The sequence below is a fragment of the Pagrus major genome, chromosome 8 (genome assembly GCF_040436345.1).
Source record: "Pagrus major chromosome 8, Pma_NU_1.0".
Classification (NCBI taxonomy): Eukaryota; Metazoa; Chordata; class Actinopteri; order Spariformes; family Sparidae; genus Pagrus; species Pagrus major.
In genome coordinates, this window is record NC_133222.1 from 284,075 (window position 1) to 306,971 (window position 22,897).

Sequence of the window (22,897 nt, forward strand, 5' to 3'; positions counted from 1 at the left end):
ACTTCTCATTAATGAACAATTCAATGCTCTGTTTCTTTTTTTCTCTGTCTGAACTGTGTGTGTCTGTGTGCGTGTGTGTGTGTGTCTTTGTGTGTGTCTGATGCTTTCACTGTTTCCAGGAACAGATCATAATGTTCTGTAGAAGATATGTGGACAACAGGAAGTGTGTTCAACCAGCTGGGATACTTTCTCTCTCTCTCTCTCTCTCTCTCTCTCTCTTGTTATGTGTGTGTGTTTGTGTGTGTGTGTGTGTGTGTGTGTTAACTACAATGAGTTGAGTCTTGGCAGTGACACAGTGAAGTCTGAAGATGGAGAACAGGCTGAGTTGAAGCAGAGTCATGTAGAGCTGTAGTTCAAACACCGTTTCCATGGCAACGGCTTCAGGGCAGGGAGGAGCCAACATGGCCGACACTGAAGACCGCGTTGACTGAACCCTGCAGATGTATGACTCTGGATGATTCCACTGAAGATAAAAACAGTGAGTGAGGCAAGGAGTGGCAGATGACTGAAGACTCAATCAGACACACAGACAGACAGTGAGGACAGACAGACAGAAAGCCAGGACAGGTGAGACAGGTGGCAGCTGACAGCCACAGTGATGACAGGCAGGAAAATGTCACTTTTGGAGTTTTGGCGGAGCAAAAGGGAGAGAGGAGCACTTCTGGTGAGAGCCAATCAGCTGAGGCTTCTTCCTTCACAGCTGTAAGTCTGGTTTTATTTACATTAATTCACATTTTTACGTCCCACGTATCGTAAATGTGTTCAGTGACGGGAGATGTTCTGTGTGATGCTGACACTATATTACACAATGTGCACAACAATCTGCTTTAAATTTGAACTGAATCTCCAGAAATGATCCAAATAAAAAGTGAATGTGTTCTCATGAATAATTAGAGTTGCATGTGCAACACTTGTATTTATATAACCCAAAATCACCATCACAACGCCTCAGTGGGCTTCGCAGTCTGTACAGCGAACAGAACAAGCCTTTAGAACCGAGCTCAGGAGGATCCAGAGGACGATCCCTCTCCAGGACGGACACACAGACATGCAACAGAGCGACAAACTCACAGTTCACAGATTTCATCCACACGATATCTGATACAAGTTCTACATTATATAACTAACAGCTGTTTTCATCGTCCACTAATCTGTTGATTATCGTCTGGATTCATTTATCAGTTGTTTGGTCCCTGAAATGTAGAAAAGATCAGATCAGATGTTTTTCATTTACTGTCAGAGAGGAGAAAGAAACATTTAACAGGCTGACAGCAGCAGATGGAGACAGCCGTTAATCCAGTTTGTGATTCATTTAATAGTTGATGGCTCTTTGAATAATCTGAAGGTTTTATCAGTTTAACATTTACACAGACAAGTTTTCATCCGACAGACTTCCATGTGACCAAAGACAGGCTGAATATTCACAGTAAGATGGTTCACACCGACAGGTGTGCGTCACACGTACACACCTACAGTAAGCTTTACACATACGTGATGAGTCATCGACAAGGTTTTGACGAGTGTACAGCCGTTAAAGGGAGGGAGCGTGCGTACTGCGGACAGTGAATGAATGGGAGAGGAAGGAGAAGGAAAGCAGCAGCAGCAAAGTGAACAGTACAGGCTGCAGCCTGGCTGAATAAAGGCGACGGCTCCTCAACATACAGCAAAGCTCCCTGGTGTTATTTCCCCACCAGCTTCACACGGGAAAGCGGGTTCACCCCGAAGGTAAACAGAAACTTCGGCCCTGGAGGAAATCACCTCCCCTGTGCTGCCCGACCACGGTCCGGGAGCCGAACAGGAGTGGTGTAACACCATGCTATCTTTGACTGGCTGTAGCTAATAGCTACTGGCTTAGCTAGCAGCTAAGTTAGAGGAGGCTGACTGCAGCACTTCAACACGTGTGTTTCCCCTTGGCAAGCCGACGTGACGTGACGTGGGGGCGTGGCAGCATCGACGATCCATTTTTTAATTCGAAGTTCGAGATTTTGAATTAATTTCAATCGATTTCGGTTTAAATCGAAATCGTGACACCCTTATAATTAATGATATCTACATGAGCTGATGTATCTGTAGTAATAATCTTTAAACGTTATGATGTCAGCTGTAAAAGCTTTCATCTGGGGGACACATGTTTATGTTGCAGTGCACATTTGGCCCACAGGCTGCTGTCTGATGCCACCGGCTCTGATCCAAGAGGCGTCTTCAGTCCAGTTCACTTCTATGTGACTGAATCTTACTGTTCCTTTAATGTAAATCAGAGGTGCGATCAATAACATTGATTTTAATGAAATGATGGTCTCTTCGTACTTCGGTTTATTGGTTTCATTCCTCCTCTCTAAACAGGAAACAGTTGCTAGGCGACAGTGGAGTGCGGGCGGGGCTGCAGAACAGCAGGGTGGCGTCTCTGCTGCCCCCTGTTGGTACAGAAGTGTTCAGACGCTTCACACCGACCTCACTGGAGGAGATCCAACAGCGTCATGAAGCAGAGGAGAAGGAGCAGGAGAGGAGGAAGAAGATGGAAGAGGTAAATAACTCAACAATCACCTTTTAGCTGTCAGTAACACAGAACCAGAACCCTGACGGTGCTGACTCAGGCTGACGGCATTACAGGGTCCTCAGAAATCCTAAAACTTTGGACGATGAGCTAAACAAACGTCTCCATGTCTTTGCCTTTAATTAAAGTGTAAAACCAAACTCTCCTCTCTGATTGGCTGGCTCTCTGATTGACAGGTAGCAGAGAAAGAACAGCCCAAACCAGCCAGTGACCTAGAGGCTGGGAAGCTCCTCCCATTCATCTATGGGGACCCGCCCCCTGAGCTTCTTAAGACACCATTGGAGGAGCTGGATCCCTTCTACCAATCACAGAAGGTCTCTGTCTCTAATACAACATGTCTTCAGTTTAACTTCAGGGTGATGAAACATTCTCAGGACTGATGAAAAACTGATAAAGATGTTCAAATGAGCTGTCAAAGAGGGGCGGGGTCTCCTGGACCGCCGACCTCAGAGGTCAGTGAGCCGGGTCTTCATGGCCGACCTCTGACCTGTGACTCCGACCTCTGACCTGTAACTCTCTGACCTCTGACCTGTGTCTCACCTGTAGATGTTCCTTGTCCTCGGTGAAGGAAACATGGTCCACAGGTTTAATGCTGAGCCGTCCTGTTACCTGCTCAGTCCGTTCAACCCGCTGAGGACCATCGCCATCAAGATCCTCCTTCACTTATATCTTTTACAATGTCACACTGTGCTTGTTGTCTTTGTCTCTCTGTGGTTGTTTTTGTCTCTCTGTAGTTGTCTTTTGTCTCCCTGTGGTTGTTTTTGTCTCTCTGTGGTTGTCTTTGTCTCTCTGTGGTTGTCTTTTGTCTCTCTGTGGTTGTTTTTGTCTCCCTGTGGTTGTCTTTGTCTCCCTGTGGTTGTCTTTGTGTCTCTGTAGTTGTCTTTTGTCTCCCTGTGGTTGTTTTTGTCTCTCTGTAGTTGTCTTTTGTCTCTCTGTGGTTGTTTTTGTCTCTTTGTGGTTGTCTTTGTCTCTCTGTGGTTGTTTTTGTCTCTCTGTGGTTGTTTTTGTCTCTCTGTAGTTGTCTTTTGTCTCCCTGTGGTTGTTTTTGTCTCTCTGTAGTTGTCTTTTGTCTCCCTGTGGTTGTTTTTGTCTCTCTGTAGTTGTCTTTTGTATCTCTGTGGTTGTTTTTGTCTCCCTGTGGTTGTTTTTGTCTCTCTGTGGTTGTTTTTGTCTCCCTGTGGTTGTTTTTGTCTCTCTGTGGTTGTTTTTGTCTCTCTGTAGTTGTCTTTTGTCTCCCTGTGGTTGTTTTTGTCTCTCTGTAGTTGTCTTTTGTCTCTCTGTGGTTGTTTTTGTCTCTCTGTGGTTGTCTTTGTCTCTCTGTGGTTGTTTTTGTCTCTCTGTGGTTGTTTTTGTCTCTCTGTAGTTGTCTTTTGTCTCCCTGTGGTTGTTTTTGTCTCTCTGTAGTTGTCTTTTGTCTCCCTGTGGTTGTTTTTGTCTCTCTGTAGTTGTCTTTTGTATCTCTGTGGTTGTTTTTGTCTCCCTGTGGTTGTTTTTGTCTCTCTGTGGTTGTTTTTGTCTCTCTGTGGTTGTTTTTGTCTCCCTGTGGTTGTTTTTGTATCTCTGTGGTTGTTTTTGTCTCTCTGTGGTTGTCTTTTGTCTCTCTGTGGTTGTTTTTGTCTCCCTGTGGTTGTTTTTGTCTCTCTGTAGTTGTCTTTTGTCTCCCTGTGGTTGTTTTTGTCTCTCTGTAGTTGTCTTTTGTATCTCTGTGGTTGTTTTTGTCTCCCTGTGGTTGTTTTTGTCTCTCTGTGGTTGTTTTTGTCTCCCTGTGGTTGTTTTTTGTCTCTCTGTAGTTGTCTTTTGTCTCCCTGTGGTTGTTTTTGTCTCTCTGTAGTTGTCTTTTGTATCTCTGTGGTTGTTTTTGTCTCCCTGTGGTTGTTTTTGTCTCTCTGTAGTTGTCTTTTGTCTCTCTGTGGTTGTTTTTGTCTCTCTGTGGTTGTTTTTGTCTCCCTGTGGTTGTTTTTGTCTCTCTGTGGTTGTTTGATGTGTTACTGATTTTTTTTCCTTAGCATCAAAACTTTATTCAATTTGTTCATCATGTTGACGGTTCTGACTAACTGTGCGTTGATGGTGCTGAGTGATCCTCCAGCATGGACCCAGACATTGCAGTGAGTTGACACACACACACACACACACACACACACACACACACACACACACACACACACCAGTATCGAACTGTATTGTACAGTCTTGTAAGTGTTTCGGAGAAACAAAGAGTCCGTCTGTCCTCAGGATCTAAGTCTTTCACAAAGCTGCTGTCTCAGAGCAGAGAAATGGGCACTGAAGTTCAAACTGTTTGAACTTTGACCTTTGTGCCAAGTTTGAGCTGTGACTTGAATTTCTGAAATGAGACACAGTGGCTGTGTCTCAATTCAGGGTCTGCATCCTTCAAGGACGCGGCCTTTGCGGCCCACGAAGACCGGGTCCTTCAGAGAGACCTTCGAAAGCCGCGTCCACCGTTGTTAAATGGGACGGTCCAGCCTTCGGAGCATTTCCTGCTTGCGTCACCAGATGTACCCGTCCCTCACCCTTACGTCACGATTGTGAATGAAGAGATGAATTAAAGTCTGTTTTGGTTCAAATCTATCAAACGCTTGAGCTGTTTCCTTTAAATCAAGGTGCCCAAGATGCTGCTCAGGGTTTCCCATTCAAAATTGTTCCATTTGGCTTTAAATACCTTGGTATCCAGATTAATCACTGAGATTATATGGAACAGGAAAGTCCCTCGTTTGCGAAAGGAGCTGTTGCAGAGACCTAGGACCCTTGGGGGCTTGGCCCTTCCTAACTTGAGGTTTTATTACTGGGATTCCATTCTTAGAGTAATTCAGCTTTGGATTTCTCTGGAGGGGGCACTAGTTCCTCCTACATGGCTGAGTATGGAGATGTTTTCTGCTAAACCTGCTTCGTTAACTGCTCTCATCCACGCTCCTCTTAGCTTTTCTCTCTCCCTTTTTTGCAATAATATCTTAGTTAAATCCACTTTTAAAATTTGGAAGCAATTTAGACGTTATTTTGGTCTACAGACCTTCTCTCTCCTAGCACCTTTATCAGCCAACCCTGTTTTTCATCCTTCCTTAATGGATGGGGCTTTTTCTTTGTGGTCTGACCACGGTATCAAGGCATTTAGGCACTTGTATATTGCTGGTACATTTGCATCCTTCCAACAACTCTCCGAGAAATTCCATTTGCCTAGGCAACATTTTTTTAGATATCTTCAAGTTCGTAGTTTCATCCGTAATCTTAGCCCCGATTTCCCAGGTCTCCCAGAGGCCTCTCTAATTGACTCCTTTTTAATCCCATTTCTTACCATTAAGGGTGCTATTTCACGTCTATATAATCTTATTTATTCTTTGCAGCTAACCCCGCAGCATAAAATTAAAACCAAATGGGACGAGGATCTAGGGGAGGAGATCTCGGAGGAGCTGTGGGATGCCATTTTGCGTCGGGTTCACTCCTCATCTATTTGTGCTAGACACGGTCTGACCCAGTGCAAAATCCTACATCTTACCCATCTCACTCGAGTTAGGCTTTCCAAAATCTATAATGATGTCGATCCCATGTGCATTAGATGTCATCAGGCTCCAGCTACCCATGTCCATATGTTTTGGTCTTGCTCTTCACTACTTAATTTTTGGACACAGATATTTAACTCTATTTCTGTTTGTACGGGGGTTCAATTTGATCCTACAGCATGCACCGCTTTGTTTGGGGTTTTACCTCCTACTTTGCAGCTTCCTAAATACAAAGCTGACTTTGTAGCCTTTGTCTCCTTATTGGCTAGACGTTTGATTTTATTGAGGTGGAAGTCTCCTGTGCCGCCTTCTCACTCGTCTTGGATCAGGGACATCCTTCAGTCTGTGAAGTTGGAGAAAGTTAGGTGCTCGATACATGGTTCTCTTGCAAAGTTTAATAAAACTTGGGGTCCATTTTTTGCACATGTTGAGGGATTGATTTTTACAGCTATTCCAGAGTAGCCACCCTGATTGTCTACTAATTGTGAGTTTTTTTTCTTGTGTGAATTTGTAGCATGCTGGGATGTTTTCTTTAATTTATCTCTGTTTAAGTGAACATATTGGGCTTTTATTTAGCAGTGGGTGACCATTTTGTGTTTTTGTTTTGTTTTGTGTATTTGTTGTTGGGTTGTTTTTTTTTCGTTTTTTTTTTACTATTAGTTACTTTTTATCTGATTTCATTTTACTTCATTTTTATTTTTCTTATTATTATACTTGACACTGTTTTGACTCTCAAATTGTTACCTCTTGATTTTGTTATGTCGCTGAAAAATCAATTAACAAATGTTTAAAAAAAAAAAAAAAACTATCAAATGTGTACATTTATTTGTGTGTGTACAAAAATTAACGACAAAATGTGTCAAATCTAAATTGAATCAACATTATAAAATAAACATTAACCCATTGGTGAATAACAACTATATTTACCATAGCATTACCAGCGTCACGTATTTTAACTGAAAGTTGAAATTTGGAGGTTTTATAGTCTCTTGAAGTTTAACATATCTGGCGTTGGATGTTCAAATGACTAAAAACCGAGTATAAACCCATTACTTAAATTTGAATGTCATGTCTGCGCCACTTGATGTCGCCATTTTCTCTTGCTTCCTCTTCTGTTTCGGGACTGAGCAGCGGTGCGCAAAGGATCTTGGGATATAGCAGGCTGCGAAGGACAGTAGCGGTGCGTCCTCCAGAAAGAGGGAAGAGAAGGCTGCATTTGAAGGAGCCTTTGAATCAGGACGGCCTTCGCGCGGCGTTGTGACGTAATTGGCCTTCAAATGCGTCCTTCGAGGGCTGCAGCCCCTGAATTGGGACACAGCCAGTGTTTAATCTGTGAAACAGTCACATAGAAGTTCTGTTAACGCCCCCTAGAGGCTACAGTGTTAATCTGTTATCAGACAGCAGACAGATCCAGTCTGACGGAGCGATCGCATTTTTATTTGAAAATGATCTGATCAGATTTTTGGGTCCAGACATCACCAACATACAGTATCTGCACGTTTTCATTGATCAGGTGATTATATTTTATTTTACATGAGAGAGGATATCAAAAGATCCTGTCAGCACTGAGACAGACTGGTCTCCAGTAACACCTCATGGGACAGACTTGTCTCCAGTAACACCTCATGGGACAGACTGGTCTCCAGTAACACCTCATGAGACAGACCGGTCTCCAGTTACACCTCAGCACTGGGACAGACCGGTCTCCAGTAACACTTCATGGGACAGACTTGTCTCTAGTAACACCTCATGGGACAAACTGGTCTCCAGTTACACCTCAGCACTGGGACAGACCGGTCTCCAGTAACACTTCATGGGACAGACTTGTCTCCAGTAACACCTCATGGGACAGACTGGTCTCCAGTAACACCTCATGGGACAGACTGGTCTCCAGTAACACTTCATGGGACAGACTTGTCTCCAGTAACACCTCATGGGACAGACTGGTCTCCAGTAACACCTCAGCACTGGGACAGACTGGTCTCCAGTAACACCTCATGGGACAGACTGGTCTCCAGTAACACCTCAGCACTGGGACAGACTTGTCTCCAGTAACACCTCATGGGACAGACTGGTCTCCAGTAACACCTCAGCACTGGGACAGACCGGTCTCCAGTAACACCTCATGGGACAGACTGGTCTCCAGTAACACCTCAGCACTGGGACAGACTGGTCTCCAGTAACACCTCATGGGACAGACTGGTCTCCAGTAACACCTCAGCACTGGGACAGACTTGTCTCCAGTAACACCTCATGGGACAGACTGGTCTCCAGTAACACTTCATGGGACAGACTTGTCTCCAGTAACACCTCATGGGACAGACTGGTCTCCAGTAACACCTCAGCACTGGGACAGACTGGTCTCCAGTAACACCTCATGGGACAGACTGGTCTCCAGTAACACCTCAGCACTGGGACAGACTTGTCTCCAGTAACACCTCATGGGACAGACTGGTCTCCAGTAACACCTCAGCACTGGGACAGACCGGTCTCCAGTAACACCTCATGGGACAGACTTGTCTCCAGTAACACCTCATGGGACAGACTGGTCTCCAGTAAAACCTCAGCACTGGGACAGACCGGTCTCCAGTAACACCTCATGGGACAGACTGGTCTCCAGTAAAACCTCAGCACTGGGACAGACCGGTCTCCAGTAACACCTCATGGGACAGACTGGTCTCCAGTAAAACCTCAGCACTGGGACAGACCGGTCTCCAGTAACACTTCATGGGACAGACTTGTCTCCAGTAACACCTCATGGGACAGACTTGTCTCCAGTAACACTTCATGGGACAGACTGGTCTCCAGTAAAACCTCAGCACTGGGACAGACCGGTCTCCAGTAACACCTCATGGGACAGACTTGTCTCCAGTAACACCTCATGGGACCACTTGTCTCCAGTAACACCTCATGGGACAGACTGGTCTCCAGTAACACCTCATGGGACAGACTGGTCTCCAGTAACACCTCATGGGACAGACTGGTCTCCAGTAACACCTCAGCACTGGGACAGACTTGTCTCTAGTAACACCTCATGGGACAAACTGGTCTCCAGTTACACCTCAGCACTGGGACAGACTGGTCTCCAGTAACACCTCATGGGACAGACTGGTCTCCAGTAAAACCTCAGCACTGGGACAGACCGGTCTCCAGTAACACCTCATGGGACAGACTTGTCTCCAGTAACACCTCATGGGACCACTTGTCTCCAGTAACACCTCATGGGACAGACTGGTCTCCAGTAACACCTCATGGGACAGACTGGTCTCCAGTAACACCTCATGGGACAGACTGGTCTCCAGTAACACCTCAGCACTGGGACAGACTTGTCTCTAGTAACACCTCATGGGACAAACTGGTCTCCAGTTACACCTCAGCACTGGGACAGACTGGTCTCCAGTAACACCTCATGGGACAGACTGGTCTCCAGTAACACCTCATGGGACAGACTCGTCTCCAGTAACACCTCAGCACTGGGACAGACTCGTCTCCAGTAACACCTCATGGGACAGACTCGTCTCCAGTAACACCTCAGCACTGGGACAGACTCGTCTCCAGTAACACTTCATGGGACAGACTGGTCTCCAGTAACACCTCAGCACTGGGACAGACTGGTCTCCAGTAACACTTCATGGGACAGACCGGTCTCCAGTAACACCTCAGCACTGGGACAGACTGGTCTCCAGTAACACCTCAGCACTGGGACAGACTTGTCTCCAGTAACACCTCATGGGACAGACTGGTCTCCAGTAACACCTCAGCACTGGGACAGACCGGTCTCCAGTAACACCTCATGGGACAGACTGGTCTCCAGTAACACCTCATGGGACAGACTGGTCTCCAGTAAAACCTCAGCACTGGGACAGACCGGTCTCCAGTAACACCTCATGGGACAGACTGGTCTCCAGTAAAACCTCAGCACTGGGACAGACCGGTCTCCAGTAACACCTCATGGGACAGACTGGTCTCCAGTAAAACCTCAGCACTGGGACAGACCGGTCTCCAGTAACACTTCATGGGACAGACTTGTCTCCAGTAACACCTCATGGGACAGACTTGTCTCCAGTAACACTTCATGGGACAGACTGGTCTCCAGTAAAACCTCAGCACTGGGACAGACCGGTCTCCAGTAACACCTCATGGGACAGACTTGTCTCCAGTAACACCTCATGGGACCACTTGTCTCCAGTAACACCTCATGGGACAGACTGGTCTCCAGTAACACCTCATGGGACAGACTGGTCTCCAGTAACACCTCAGCACTGGGACAGACTTGTCTCTAGTAACACCTCATGGGACAAACTGGTCTCCAGTTACACCTCAGCACTGGGACAGACTGGTCTCCAGTAACACCTCATGGGACAGACTGGTCTCCAGTAACACCTCATGGGACAGACTGGTCTCCAGTAACACCTCAGCACTGGGACAGACTCGTCTCCAGTAACACCTCATGGGACAGACTCGTCTCCAGTAACACCTCAGCACTGGGACAGACTGGTCTCCAGTAACACTTCATGGGACAGACTGGTCTCCAGTAACACCTCAGCACTGGGACAGACTGGTCTCCAGTAACACTTCATGGGACAGACCGGTCTCCAGTAACACCTCAGCACTGGGACAGACTGGTCTCCAGTAACACCTCATGGGACAGACTGGTCTCCAGTAACACTTCATGGGACAGACCGGTCTCCAGTAACACCTCAGCACTGGGACAGACTGGTCTCCAGTAACACCTCAGCACTGGGACAGACCGGTCTCCAGTAACACCTCAGCACTGGGACAGACTGGTCTCCAGTAACACCTCAGCACTGGGACAGACCGGTCTCCAGTAACACCTCATGGGACAGACCGGTCTCCAGTAAAACCTCAGCACTGGGACAGACTTGTCTCTAGTAACACCTCATGGGACAAACTGGTCTCCAGTTACACCTCAGCACTGGGACAGACTGGTCTCCAGTAACACCTCATGGGACAGACTTGTCTCCAGTAACACCTCATGGGACAGACCGGTCTCCAGTAACACCTCATGGGACAGACTGGTCTCCAGTAACACTTCATGGGACAGACTGGTCTCCAGTAACACCTCAGCACTGGGACAGACTGGTCTCCAGTAACACTTCATGGGACAGACTGGTCTCCAGTAACACCTCATGGGACAGACCGGTCTCCAGTAACACCTCAGCACTGGGACAGACTTGTCTCTAGTAACACCTCATGGGACAAACTGGTCTCCAGTTACACCTCAGCACTGGGACAGACTGGTCTCCAGTAACACCTCATGGGACAGACTGGTCTCCAGTAACACCTCATGGGACAGACTCGTCTCCAGTAACACCTCAGCACTGGGACAGACTGGTCTCCAGTAACACCTCATGGGACAGACTGGTCTCCAGTAACACCTCATGGGACAGACCAGTCTCCAGTAACACCTCAGTACATCAGTTCAGAAACCAGCCTTGAGTTTGTGCTGTATGACCCTACAGACTGGGAGGAGCCTGTTGTTAAAGTTGTTGTCTACTAAACGATTGTCAATCTTTGTATTTTTATTGTTGTTCTTAAATACTTCAGTGTTTTTCTCTCTTTTAACAGGTACCTGTTCACAGCCATCTACACGTTCGAAGCCATCGTGAAGATTGTGTCCAGAGGCTTCTGTGTTGGAAAGTTCACCTTCCTCAGAGACCCTTGGAACTGGCTGGACGTCATGGTCATCATCCTGGCGTAATAATCAATAACACATGTGACATACACTGAACACTTAAAAACATCTGCAGATGATCAGGCTGTGATGTCGGTCTGTTGGTCTCTAACTCCTCAGATAAATCCATCACAATTTGTCTCAGATTTTATTTCTTATAGTTGTTGTTATGTTTTGTCTTTGTGGTTGTTTTTGTCTCTCTGTGGTTGTTTTTGTCTCCATGTGGTTGTTTTTGTCTCTCTGTAGTTGTCTTTTGTCTCTCTGTGGTTGTTTTTGTCTCTCTGTGGTCGTTTTTGTCTCTTTGTGGTTGTTTTTGTGTCTCTTTGTGGTTGTTTTGTGTGTCTTTGTGGTTGTTTTTGTCTTTGTGGTTGTTTTGTGTGTCTTTGTGGTTGTTTTTGTCTCTTTGTGGTTGTTTTTGTCTCTGTGGTTGTTTTTGTGTCTCTTTGTGGTTGTTTTGTGTGTCTTTGTGGTTGTTTTGTCTCTTTGTGGTTGTTTTGTTTCACAGAGATTCAATAGAGGGTTATGGTTAGTGATGAATATGGTGATGATGATGATGGTGAAGTTGATGATGGTGAAGTTGATGATGTGATGGTGATGATGATGATGGTGAAGTTGATGATGGTGAAGTTGATGATGGTGAAGTTGATGATGACAATGATGGTGAAGTTGATGATGATGATGGTGGTGATGATGATGGTGAAGTTGATGATGATGATGGTGAAGTTGATGGTGATGGTGAAGTTGATGATGTGATGGTGATGATGATGATGGTGAAGTTGATGATGATGATGATGGTGATGGTGATGGTGAAGTTGATGATGATGATGGTGAAGTTGATGGTGATGGTGATGGTGATGGTGATGATGATGATGATGATGGTGATGGTGAAGTTGATGATGTGATGGTGATGGTGATGATGATGGTGAAGTTGATGATGTGATGGTGATGGTGATGATGATGGTGAAGTTGATGATGTGATGGTGATGGTGATGGTGATGATGATGGTGAAGTTGATGATGTGATGGTGATGGTGATGATGATGGTGAAGTTGATGATGTGATGGTGATGGTGATGATGATGGTGAAGTTGATGATGATGGTGATGGTGATGATGATGGTGAAGTTGATGATGTGATGGTGATGGTGATGATGATGGTGAAGTTGATGATGTGATGGTGATGGTGATGATGATGGTGAAGTTGATGATGGTGATGATGATGGTGAAGTTGATGATGTGATGGTGATGGTGATGATGATGGTGAAGTTGATGATGTGATGGTGATGGTGATGATGATGGTGAAGTTGATGATGATGGTGATGGTGAGGTGATGATGATGATGATAGTGATGGTGAAGTTGATGATGATGGTGGTGATGATGATGGTGAAGTTGATGATGTGATGGTGATGGTGAAGTTGATGATGTGATGGTGATGGTGATGATGATGCAGGGTTTCCTCTACATGTAATTGATTGTGGCGCACCGCCACGGCAAAATAAAAGCCGCCACACCTTCAGAATAATGTTTTTTTTTTTGTTTTTTTTTTACCTTGTTTTTATGTTGTTTTATGTTTATGTTAATGTAAATTATTGTATGAAATGTGAATTTTGGCACAAAACATGGTGTTTTTCATGAAATGTGATGCTACGCTGCAAATACCCTTATTTTGAAAAACCAACACCAGAGTCACCACCTGCCTGTCTGGCTGCGGCGCGTGAAAGACGAAGAGAGTAGAGACGACAGTCTGACGTGGAGGGAGAGAAACGGGTGAAAGAAAGGTACCTAAGCCGGGTTATATTTGATACAGTTTTGTTCAAACCCGTGAAAACGACCCTAATGTTATAGATGGATTAGGCTACAGAAAAAATCCTGAGTCGGGATAAATGTGTTATTGATTGGTTAATACAGGATGCGCATTATTTCTATCATTATTTCACAGAGATTCTTATTTTTATTTTATTTTTGTACCATTGACACTTGTTAAAGAGAGATTACTTCAGGCCTAATAAAGCATGTCGAGTCTTTGGTGTACAGGAGGGCACAGTTGTGTATGTAGTTGTGCTACAGCCTTGTATTTTTACATTGTAGCTATTTTCTTCAAATGGATGGACTGCCTTTTTCTTTTGTACACATTCTATGCAGGCAGAGGTGTTTATTTGACTGTATTCAGTATAGACTAGTTTAGTTATTTAACTTTGAAATATATCTTTAATTTGTTGTTGTTGTGTTTGTTGTTTTGGCCTAGTGATACTGCAAGATCCTATTTTCAATTATTATTTTCAATTCATGTACCGGAAACCCTATAGTAAATAATGTATTTAGAAAAACATTCAGTTTGAAATAGTCATAATTTCACATTTCAAAATTCATGTTGTCGTCATTGTCGTCACCCCCCCTCTTCCACCCAGGCAGACCTCCCCCACGGTTTAAAAAAATCCTGGAGGAAACCCTGTGATGGTGATGGTGAGGTGATGATGATGATGGTGATGATGGTGATGGTGATGATGATGATGAGATGATGATGGTGAAGTTGGTGATGGTGATGATGGTGATGGTGATGATGGTGATGGTGATGATTATGGTGAAGTTGATGATGGTGATGATGATGATGGTGATGGTGAGGTGATGATGGTGATGATGGTGAGGTGATGGTGATGATGATGATGATGGTGATGATGGTGAGGTGGTGATGGTGATGATGGTGATGATGGTGATGATGGTGAGGTGATGATGGTGATGATGGTGATGATGGTGATGGTGATGATGATGATGATGATGATGATGGTGATGATGGTGAGGTGATGATGGTGATGGTGATGATGGTGATGATGGTGATGGTGATGATGGTGATGGTGATGATGATGGTGGTGATGATGGTGGTGATGATGGTGATGATGGTGGTGATGGTGGTGATGATGGTGGTGATGGTGGTGATGATGGTGATGATGGTGATGATGGTGATGATGACGGTGATGGTGATGATTATGGTGAAGTTGATGATGGTGATGATGGTGATGTTTTTTGTCTCTTTGTGGTTGTTTTGTGTCTCTTTGTGGTTGTTTTGTTTCACAGAGATTCAATAGAGGGTTATGGTTAGTGATGAAGATGATGATGGTGATGATGGTGATGATGATGATGATGGTGAAGTTGATGATGATGGTGAAGTTGATGATGGTGATGTGAGGTGGTGATGGTGATGATGGTGAGGTGATGGTGATGATGATGATGGTGATGATGGTGAGGTGGTGATGGTGATGATGGTGATGATGATGATGATGGTGAGGTGATGATGGTGATGATGGTGATGATGGTGATGGTGATGATGATGATGGTGATGATGGTGAGGTGATGATGGTGATGGTGATGATGGTGATGATGATAGGGAGGTGATGATGGTGATGGTGATGATGGTGATGATGGTGATGGTGATGATGATGGTGGTGATGATGGTGATGATGGTGATGATTATGGTGAAGTTGATGATGGTGATGATGGTGATGTTTTTGTCTCTTTGTGGTTGTTTTGTGTCTCTTTGTGGTTGTTTTGTTTCACAGAGATTCAATAGAGGGTTATGGTTAGTGATGAAGATGATGATGGTGATGATGGTGATGATGATGATGATGGTGAAGTTGATGATGATGGTGAAGTTGATGATGGTGATGTGAGGTGGTGATGATGATGATGGTGAATAGGCCTGTCACGATAACAAATTTTGCTGGACGATAAATTGTCCCAAAATTTATTGCGATAAACGATAATATTGTCGTTTAGGTACCATTTTTCAAATATAATGATATTCTATAAAAATGCAAATTCACCCTTTTTAAAGATCAATGAACATTTATTTTTAAATTAAAATGTAATTGTTATATAAAAAGACATTGCAAATATCCAAAATAAATAAACAAAACAACCAATAACAATGAATGAAATGGACTCTCAAAAAAATTTACTTAAATAAAAACCTTACCACACTGAAACTATAAATAAAGTATAAAAGTCTGTAAACAAAAAATTGCACTTAAATACAAAACACACCACTGAAACTATACATTTGCCGAAATGCCGGCTTTTCGACGGTATTAAAGGGCTGCATTTCTTGTGCAATGTAGCGAACTACACTGTCTGTTAGTGCGCACCATTTAGCACTGTCGCGCTTATATTTTGTTTGCTTAGCAAACGCACCACTAATGGTGGCCTGTCGACAAGACGGAGACTGCCCCTCTGTAGTTTTGGTAGCAGTTTTTTTTCCAAGCTGGGAATACTGCATGGGATGGTTGTGCTTCAAATGCAGGTTCAGATTAGTTGTGTTACCACTTTTGGTTAACACCGATTTGTGGCAGATGCGACATACTGGCTCATTCAGGTTTAGTGGCTCACCGCGGTCATTCGGCTTGAATCCAAAGTGCTCCCACACATCCGCCGTTGATTTTAGCTTTGCAACCAACTCCATGTTGTCATCCAAATCTCTCTCTCTCTCTCTATCTCCATTCCTCACCTGTCTCGCATGCTGCACTGTGTACGCCAGGAGACCCGCCCCTCCCCCTCACAAACACACAGACAAAGAGTGAGTGATTGACAAGACGGTTCACTCCACGGAGGAGTAAGGAACCGCGAGTAATCAGTCAAGAGCAATGCACTGGAGTTAACTCTCTTGACATCCAGTGTCTTTGATAAATGAAAATTATCGACCCCAGAAAACTTATCGACCTCATTTTTTGTTATCGTTAGATTAATTGATTTATTGATTATCGTGACAGGCCTAATGGTGAAGGTGATGGTGATGGTGATGATGATGATGATGATGATGATGGTGAAGTTGATGATGGTGATGGTGATGATGGTGATGGTGATGATGGTAATGGTGAGGTGATGATGGTGATGATGAGGTGATGATGGTGATGATGATGGTGAAGTTGGTGATGATGATGATGGTGAAGTTGATGGTGATGATGGTGATGATGATGGTGAAGTTGATGATGATGGTGATGGTGATGATGATGATGGTGAAGTTGATGATGATGATGATGAGGTGATGATGGTGAAGTTGATGTTGATGATGATGATGGTGAAGTTGATGATGGTGATGATGAGGTGATGATGGTGATGATGATGGTGAAGTTGATGTTGATGATGGTGATGGTGAAGTTGATGATGGTGATGATGAGGTGATGATGGTGATGATGATGATGGTGATGGTGATGATGATGGTGAAGTTGATGTTGATGATGATGATGGTGATGATGATGATGAAGTTGATGATGGTGATGATGGTGATGGTGATGATGATGGTGAAGTTGGTGATGATGATGGTGAAGTTGATGGTGGTGATGGTGATGATGATGGTGAAGTTGATGATGGTGATGATGATGGTGAAGATGGTGATGGTGGTGATGGTGAAGGTGGTGATGGTGAGGTGATGATGGTGGTGATGATGATGATGGTGATGATGATGGTGAAGTTGATGATGGTGGTGATGGTGATGATGATGGTAAAGTTGATGATGGTGATGATGATGGTGATGGTGGTGATGGTGATGGTGAGGTGATGATGGTGATGGTGATGATGGTGATGGTGAGGTGATGATGGTGATGATGGTGATGATGATGATGAGGTGATGATGGTGATGATGATGATGATGATGATGAGGTGATGATGGTGATGATGATGATGATGATGGTGAAGTTGATGATGGTGAAGTTGATGATGGTGATGGTGAAGTTGATGGTGGTGATGGTGATGATGATGGTGAAGTTGATGATGGTGAAGGTGGTGATGGTGATGGTGGTGATGGTGATGGTGGTGATGGTGAGGTGATGATGGTGATGATGAGGTGATGATGGTGATGATGATGATGGTGATGATGATGGTGAAGTTGATGATGGTGATGGTGAAGTTGATGGTGGTGATGGTGATGATGATGGTGAAGTTGATGATGGTGATGGTGATGATGATGGTGAAGTTGATGATGGTGATGATGATGGTGAAGTTGATGATGGTGAAGGTGGTGATGGTGATGGTGGTGATGGTGATGGTGGTGATGGTGAGGTGATGATGGTGATGATGAGGTGATGATGGTGATGATGATGATGGTGATGATGATGGTGAAGTTGATGATGGTGATGGTGAAGTTGATGATGGTGATGGTGATGATGATGGTGAAGTTGATGATGGTGATGATGATGGTGAAGTTGATGATGGTGAAGGTGGTGATGGTGGTGATGGTGATGGTGGTGATGGTGAGGTGATGATGGTGATGATGATGATGGTGATGATGATGGTGAAGTTGATGATGGTGATGGTGAAGTTGATGATGGTGATGGTGAAGTTGATGGTGGTGATGGTGATGATGATGGTGAAGTTGATGATGGTGATGATGATGGTGAAGTTGATGATGGTGAAGGTGGTGATGGTGGTGATGGTGATGGTGGTGATGGTGAGGTGATGATGGTGATGATGATGATGGTGATGATGATGGTGAAGTTGATGATGGTGATGGTGGTGATGGTGATGGTGAAGTTGATGATGGTGATGATGATGGTGATGGTGATGGTGGTGATGGTGATGATGGTAATGGTGAGGTGATGATGATGATGGTGAAGTTGATGATGGTGATGATGATGGTGATGGTGATGATTATGGTGATGATGGTGATGTTTTTGTCTCTTTGTGGTTGTTTTGTGTCTCTTTGTGGTTGTTTTGTCTCTTTGTGGTTGTTTTGTTTCACAGAGATTCAATAGAGGGTTATGGTTAGTGATGATGGTGATGATGGTGATGATGATGATGGTGAAGTTGGTGATGGTGATGTGAGGTGGTGGTGATGATGGTGGTGTTGATGGTGAAGTTGATGGTGATGATGATGATGATGATGATGATGATGATGATGGTGAAGTTGATGGTGATGATGGTGATGATGATGGTGAAGTTGATGATGGTGATGGTGGTGATGGTGATGATGATGATGATGATGATGATGATGATGATGGTGAAGTTGATGGTGGTGATGGTGGTGATGGTGATGGTGGTGATGGTGGTGATGATGGTGATGGTGATGGTGATGATGATGGTAATGATGATGATGATGATGATGATGCTGATGGTGGTGTGTTTCTGTGTTTCAGATTTCTGTCAGAGTTCACAGATTTGTTCTCTGTGCTGAGTTTAGCTTCTCGAGTACTGAAGATCATCCCAGTCATCCCAGGTCAGTCTGTGTGTGTGTGTGTGTGTGTGTGTGTGTGTGTGTGAGAGAGAGAGAGAGAGAGACTCACCATCTTACATTAAAGGTTATGAAGCAGCTCATAAACTCTTCTCATGCCACCGACTGAGCGATTTGAAGTCAGATGCCATTGTTCACTTTTTTAAACTCCGCCCCTCTCTCTCAGGAATGAAGGCAACTGTTGGAGCTTTCATCCAATCAGTGAAGAGACTTGCTGATGTCATCGTCCTGTTGGTGTTGGGTCTCTGTGTCTTGTCTCTGATGTGTATGCATTTATTCATGGGAAGCCTGAGGAACAAATGTGTCATATTGCCGGGGCAGAGCAACCGGACCTACTACCAGCCCGACGACTACCCTCTTTACTCCACCAACCAAACAGGAAGCAGTGATTTCGATTTCTCCAACTACATAAACAGAATGGGTATGATGATATTTATTGTTTGTTTTTAAAAAAAACTCATGACCAGTATTACATGTGCCAAATGTTCAATTATAAATAACAATAATAAAAGAAGTAAAATCATTAGAGGAGGAAGCAGCTGAATCACACAGACCGATCAATGAAGAACAGATAATCAGACCTGTGTTAATGAAGCCAGCAGAGCCGCTCAGATCCACCTGATACTGATCCACAGAGGCTGCAGGTGGGACAGACACCTGCTGCCTTCAGGTGTTGGAAAGAGTCCAGACAGTAAAGAAAGATAAAAAAAAACATGAGAAGAGTGTGGCGTCGGAGAAATTACATGAACCAACTAATCACACCCCATTCAACTTCAATTTCTGCCTATCTGTCTGACTGTCTGTCTGTCTGTCTCTGATAGAAAACTACTACTTCCTGCCAGGACAAATTGATCCTCTGCTGTGTGGAAACTCTTCTGATTCTGGGTACAGTTATATGCAAACACTGTTACAGTGAATGATGGTGATGATGGTGATGATGGTGGTGATTGTGGTGGTGATGATGGTGATGATGGTGATGATGGTGATGATCGTGGTGGTGATGATGGTGATGATGGTGATGATGGTGATGATCGTGGTGGTGATGATGGTGATGATGGTGATGATCGTGGTGGTGATGATGGTGATGATGGTGATGATCGTGGTGGTGATGATGGTGATGATGGTGATGATCGTGGTGGTGATGATGGTGATGATGGTGATGATGATGATGGTGATGTGATGATGGTGATGGTGATGGTGATGGTGATGATGATGATGGTGGTGATGATGATGATGATGATGGTGATGATGATGATGGTGGTGATGATGATGATATGATGATGGTGATGATGATGATATGATGATGTGTTCAGGGTCTGTCCGGAGGGTTATACCTGTATCAGGGGGGGTAGAAACCCAAACTACGGCTTCACCAGTTACGACTCGTTCGGCTGGTCTCTGCTGTCTCAGGTCAGACTGATGACTCAGGACTTCTGGGACAACCTGATGATGCTGGTCAGTAACTGACTGGTCCCACAACACACACGCACACACGCATGCACACACACACACACACACACTGGTTTCATTGTGTGGATTTACTTAGAATAACTTTCCAACAAGCAGGTAGATCAGCCAGCTATCACCTTTTTGTCTCTGTCACCTGTCTGCCTCTATCACCTGTCTCTCTCTCTCACCTGTCTGTCTCTGTCATCTGGCAGTCTCTCTGTCACCTGTCTGTCTCTGTCATCTGGCAGTCTCTCTGTCACCTGTCTGTCTCTCTCTCCTGTGTGTCTCTCTGTCTTTCATCTGTCTGTCTCTCTCACCTTTCTGTCTGCAGACCTTACGATCGTCAGGAAAGCCCTACCTGACCGTCTTCCTGCTTGTCGTCTTCCCCGGCTCTTTCTGCCTTCTCAGCCTCTTTCTGGCGGTGGTTGTCATGGCGTTCTGTGAGCAGGAGGAGGCCGTCGTCACCGCGGCCAAAAGGAAAGAAGAAGAGTTCAAACAGATCGTAGAGGCTCTGAAGAAGAGGGGGGAAGAGGAGGTGAGCGCATTTCATCTTCGTCATGACAATTTCACTGCGTGAACATTTCAATATTCAAAATTACTTCATAAGAAGTTTTACAGTACGGAGTTAACTTCATCCCCATAAAGATAAACAATCTGCTGATAAATAATCTGCAGCTAAATGATCACCAGCTAAACAATCTGCTTCACCAGGTGTATAATCAAAAGGGCTAATAATCGTTATCAGTAAACTGATCCAGTATCAGTCCCTGGTTACAATAATCAGGATATGACTGTACATAATTCTTTGGACACAAACTGACTGTGTGTGTGTGTGTGATTACAGCAGGCAGCCTGCAGGACGGAGCACTCAGAGAATCAAAATGGTGAAGACGAGCAGAAACAGACGGCCATGAAAGGTACATATACAACTGTCTGTCTAGTCACAATGCACAACCACATACATCAAATTAAACTTGACTCTAACCTGAACCATCAAGTTAAACCTGACTCTAACCTGAAGCATCAAATTAAACTTGACTCTAACCTGAAGCATCAAGTTAAACCTGTATGTCTACCTGTCTGTCTGAAGGTTCATGTCTGACAGCAGCTTCAGGTTTTCTGCAGGTCACAGTGTTTCTGTATCAGTGTGGTCAGAGGTCAAAGGTCAGCTGCTCTCACTCTCAGCTATGTGTTTCAGAGTCAGGGAATCAGAGCTCATGTCCTCCATGTTGCCTCGTCCTCCTCAAGTGGAACTGTTGTAGCTGCTGGCGCTGGTGCAAACAGCGGCTCCATGCCTTCGTCATGAACCCGTTCTTTGACCTCGTGATCGTCATCTGTCTCATCCTCAACACCCTCCATATGGCGACCCAGCATTATCCAATGACACTGGAGTTTGAATGCCATTGGAGTGTCGCTCACCTGGTCAGTGTCAAAGAAAAGTCTGAAGCTTTAAACAGAACAGAAGCAGAAGAAGAGTTCAGTCTGGTTAATGACGGGTCTCTCTGTTGACCACTCTCTGACCTCTGACCTCACTCAGGTCTTCACAGCGATCTTTGCAGCTGAGATGGTCTTGAAAATCCTGGCGTTGGACCCGTACGGCTACTTCCAGGTCAGACCTCTGTTTGTCACCTGCTCAGTGATGATGACTGACAGCTATTCCCGTGGTAACGTGTGTGTGCGGTTGCTCTATTGCCATGGTTACAGGTGGGCTGGAACACCTTTGAAAGCATCCTCGTCCTCTTCAGTCTGATACACCTGTCACTCGCTGATGTCTGGTCTGTGCCGTGGATCCCAATAGCGGTCAGTGTGACATGATCATCATCATCATCATCAACATCACAGAAATGACCAGATACTAATAATATTTCTGTCTACCTGTGTCATCACCTGTTTCCTCACCTGTTTCCTCACCTGTGTCCTTGCCTGTTTCCTCACCTGTTTCCTCACCTGTGTCCTCACCTGTGTCCTCACCTGTTTCCTCACCTGTGTCCTCACCTGTGTCCTCACCTGTGTCCTCACCTGTTTCCCCACCTGTTTCCTCATCTGTGTCCTCACCTGTTTCCTCACCTGTGTCCTCACCTGCTTCCTCACCTGTTTCCTCACCTGTGTCCTCACCTGTTTCCCCACCTGTGTCCTCACCTGCTTCCTCACCTGTTTCCTCACCTGTGTCCTCACCTGTGTCCTCACCTGTTTCCTCACCTGTGTCCTCACCTGCTTCCTCACCTGCTTCCTCACCTGTTTCCTCACCTGTGTCCTCACCTGTTTCCCCACCTGTTTCCTCACCTCTGTCCTCACCTGTTTTCTCACCTGTGTCCTCACCTGTTTCCTCACCTGTGTCCTCACCTGTTTCCTCACCTGTGTCCTTACCTGTTTCCCCACCTGTTTCATCACCTGTGTCCTCACCTGTGTCCTTACCTGCTTCCTCACCTGTTTCCTCACCTGTGTCCTCACCTGTGTCCTCACCTGTTACCTC

General features: G+C 45.0%; 1 protein-coding gene across 1 annotated transcript in view; it reads left to right on the plus strand.

Moving 5' to 3' along the window:
• Nucleotides 1–510: 510 nt before the first annotated feature.
• The window catches only part of LOC141000581 (sodium channel protein type 4 subunit alpha B-like), a 36,750-nt gene continuing 14,363 nt past the window's right edge, over nt 511–22,897 (plus strand). The window contains exons 1-15 of the mRNA XM_073471318.1: nt 511–702; nt 2,344–2,524; nt 2,731–2,868; nt 3,101–3,219; nt 4,570–4,659; nt 11,656–11,784; nt 18,881–18,960; nt 19,142–19,396; nt 19,797–19,860; nt 20,289–20,430; nt 20,756–20,959; nt 21,269–21,341; nt 21,623–21,846; nt 21,962–22,033; nt 22,129–22,224. Coding sequence (XP_073327419.1) covers nt 599–702; nt 2,344–2,524; nt 2,731–2,868; nt 3,101–3,219; nt 4,570–4,659; nt 11,656–11,784; nt 18,881–18,960; nt 19,142–19,396; nt 19,797–19,860; nt 20,289–20,430; nt 20,756–20,959; nt 21,269–21,341; nt 21,623–21,846; nt 21,962–22,033; nt 22,129–22,224 — 1,971 coding nt within the window. The 5' untranslated portion in view covers nt 511–598. The remainder of the gene's footprint in view (nt 703–2,343; nt 2,525–2,730; nt 2,869–3,100; nt 3,220–4,569; nt 4,660–11,655; nt 11,785–18,880; nt 18,961–19,141; nt 19,397–19,796; nt 19,861–20,288; nt 20,431–20,755; nt 20,960–21,268; nt 21,342–21,622; nt 21,847–21,961; nt 22,034–22,128; nt 22,225–22,897) is intronic.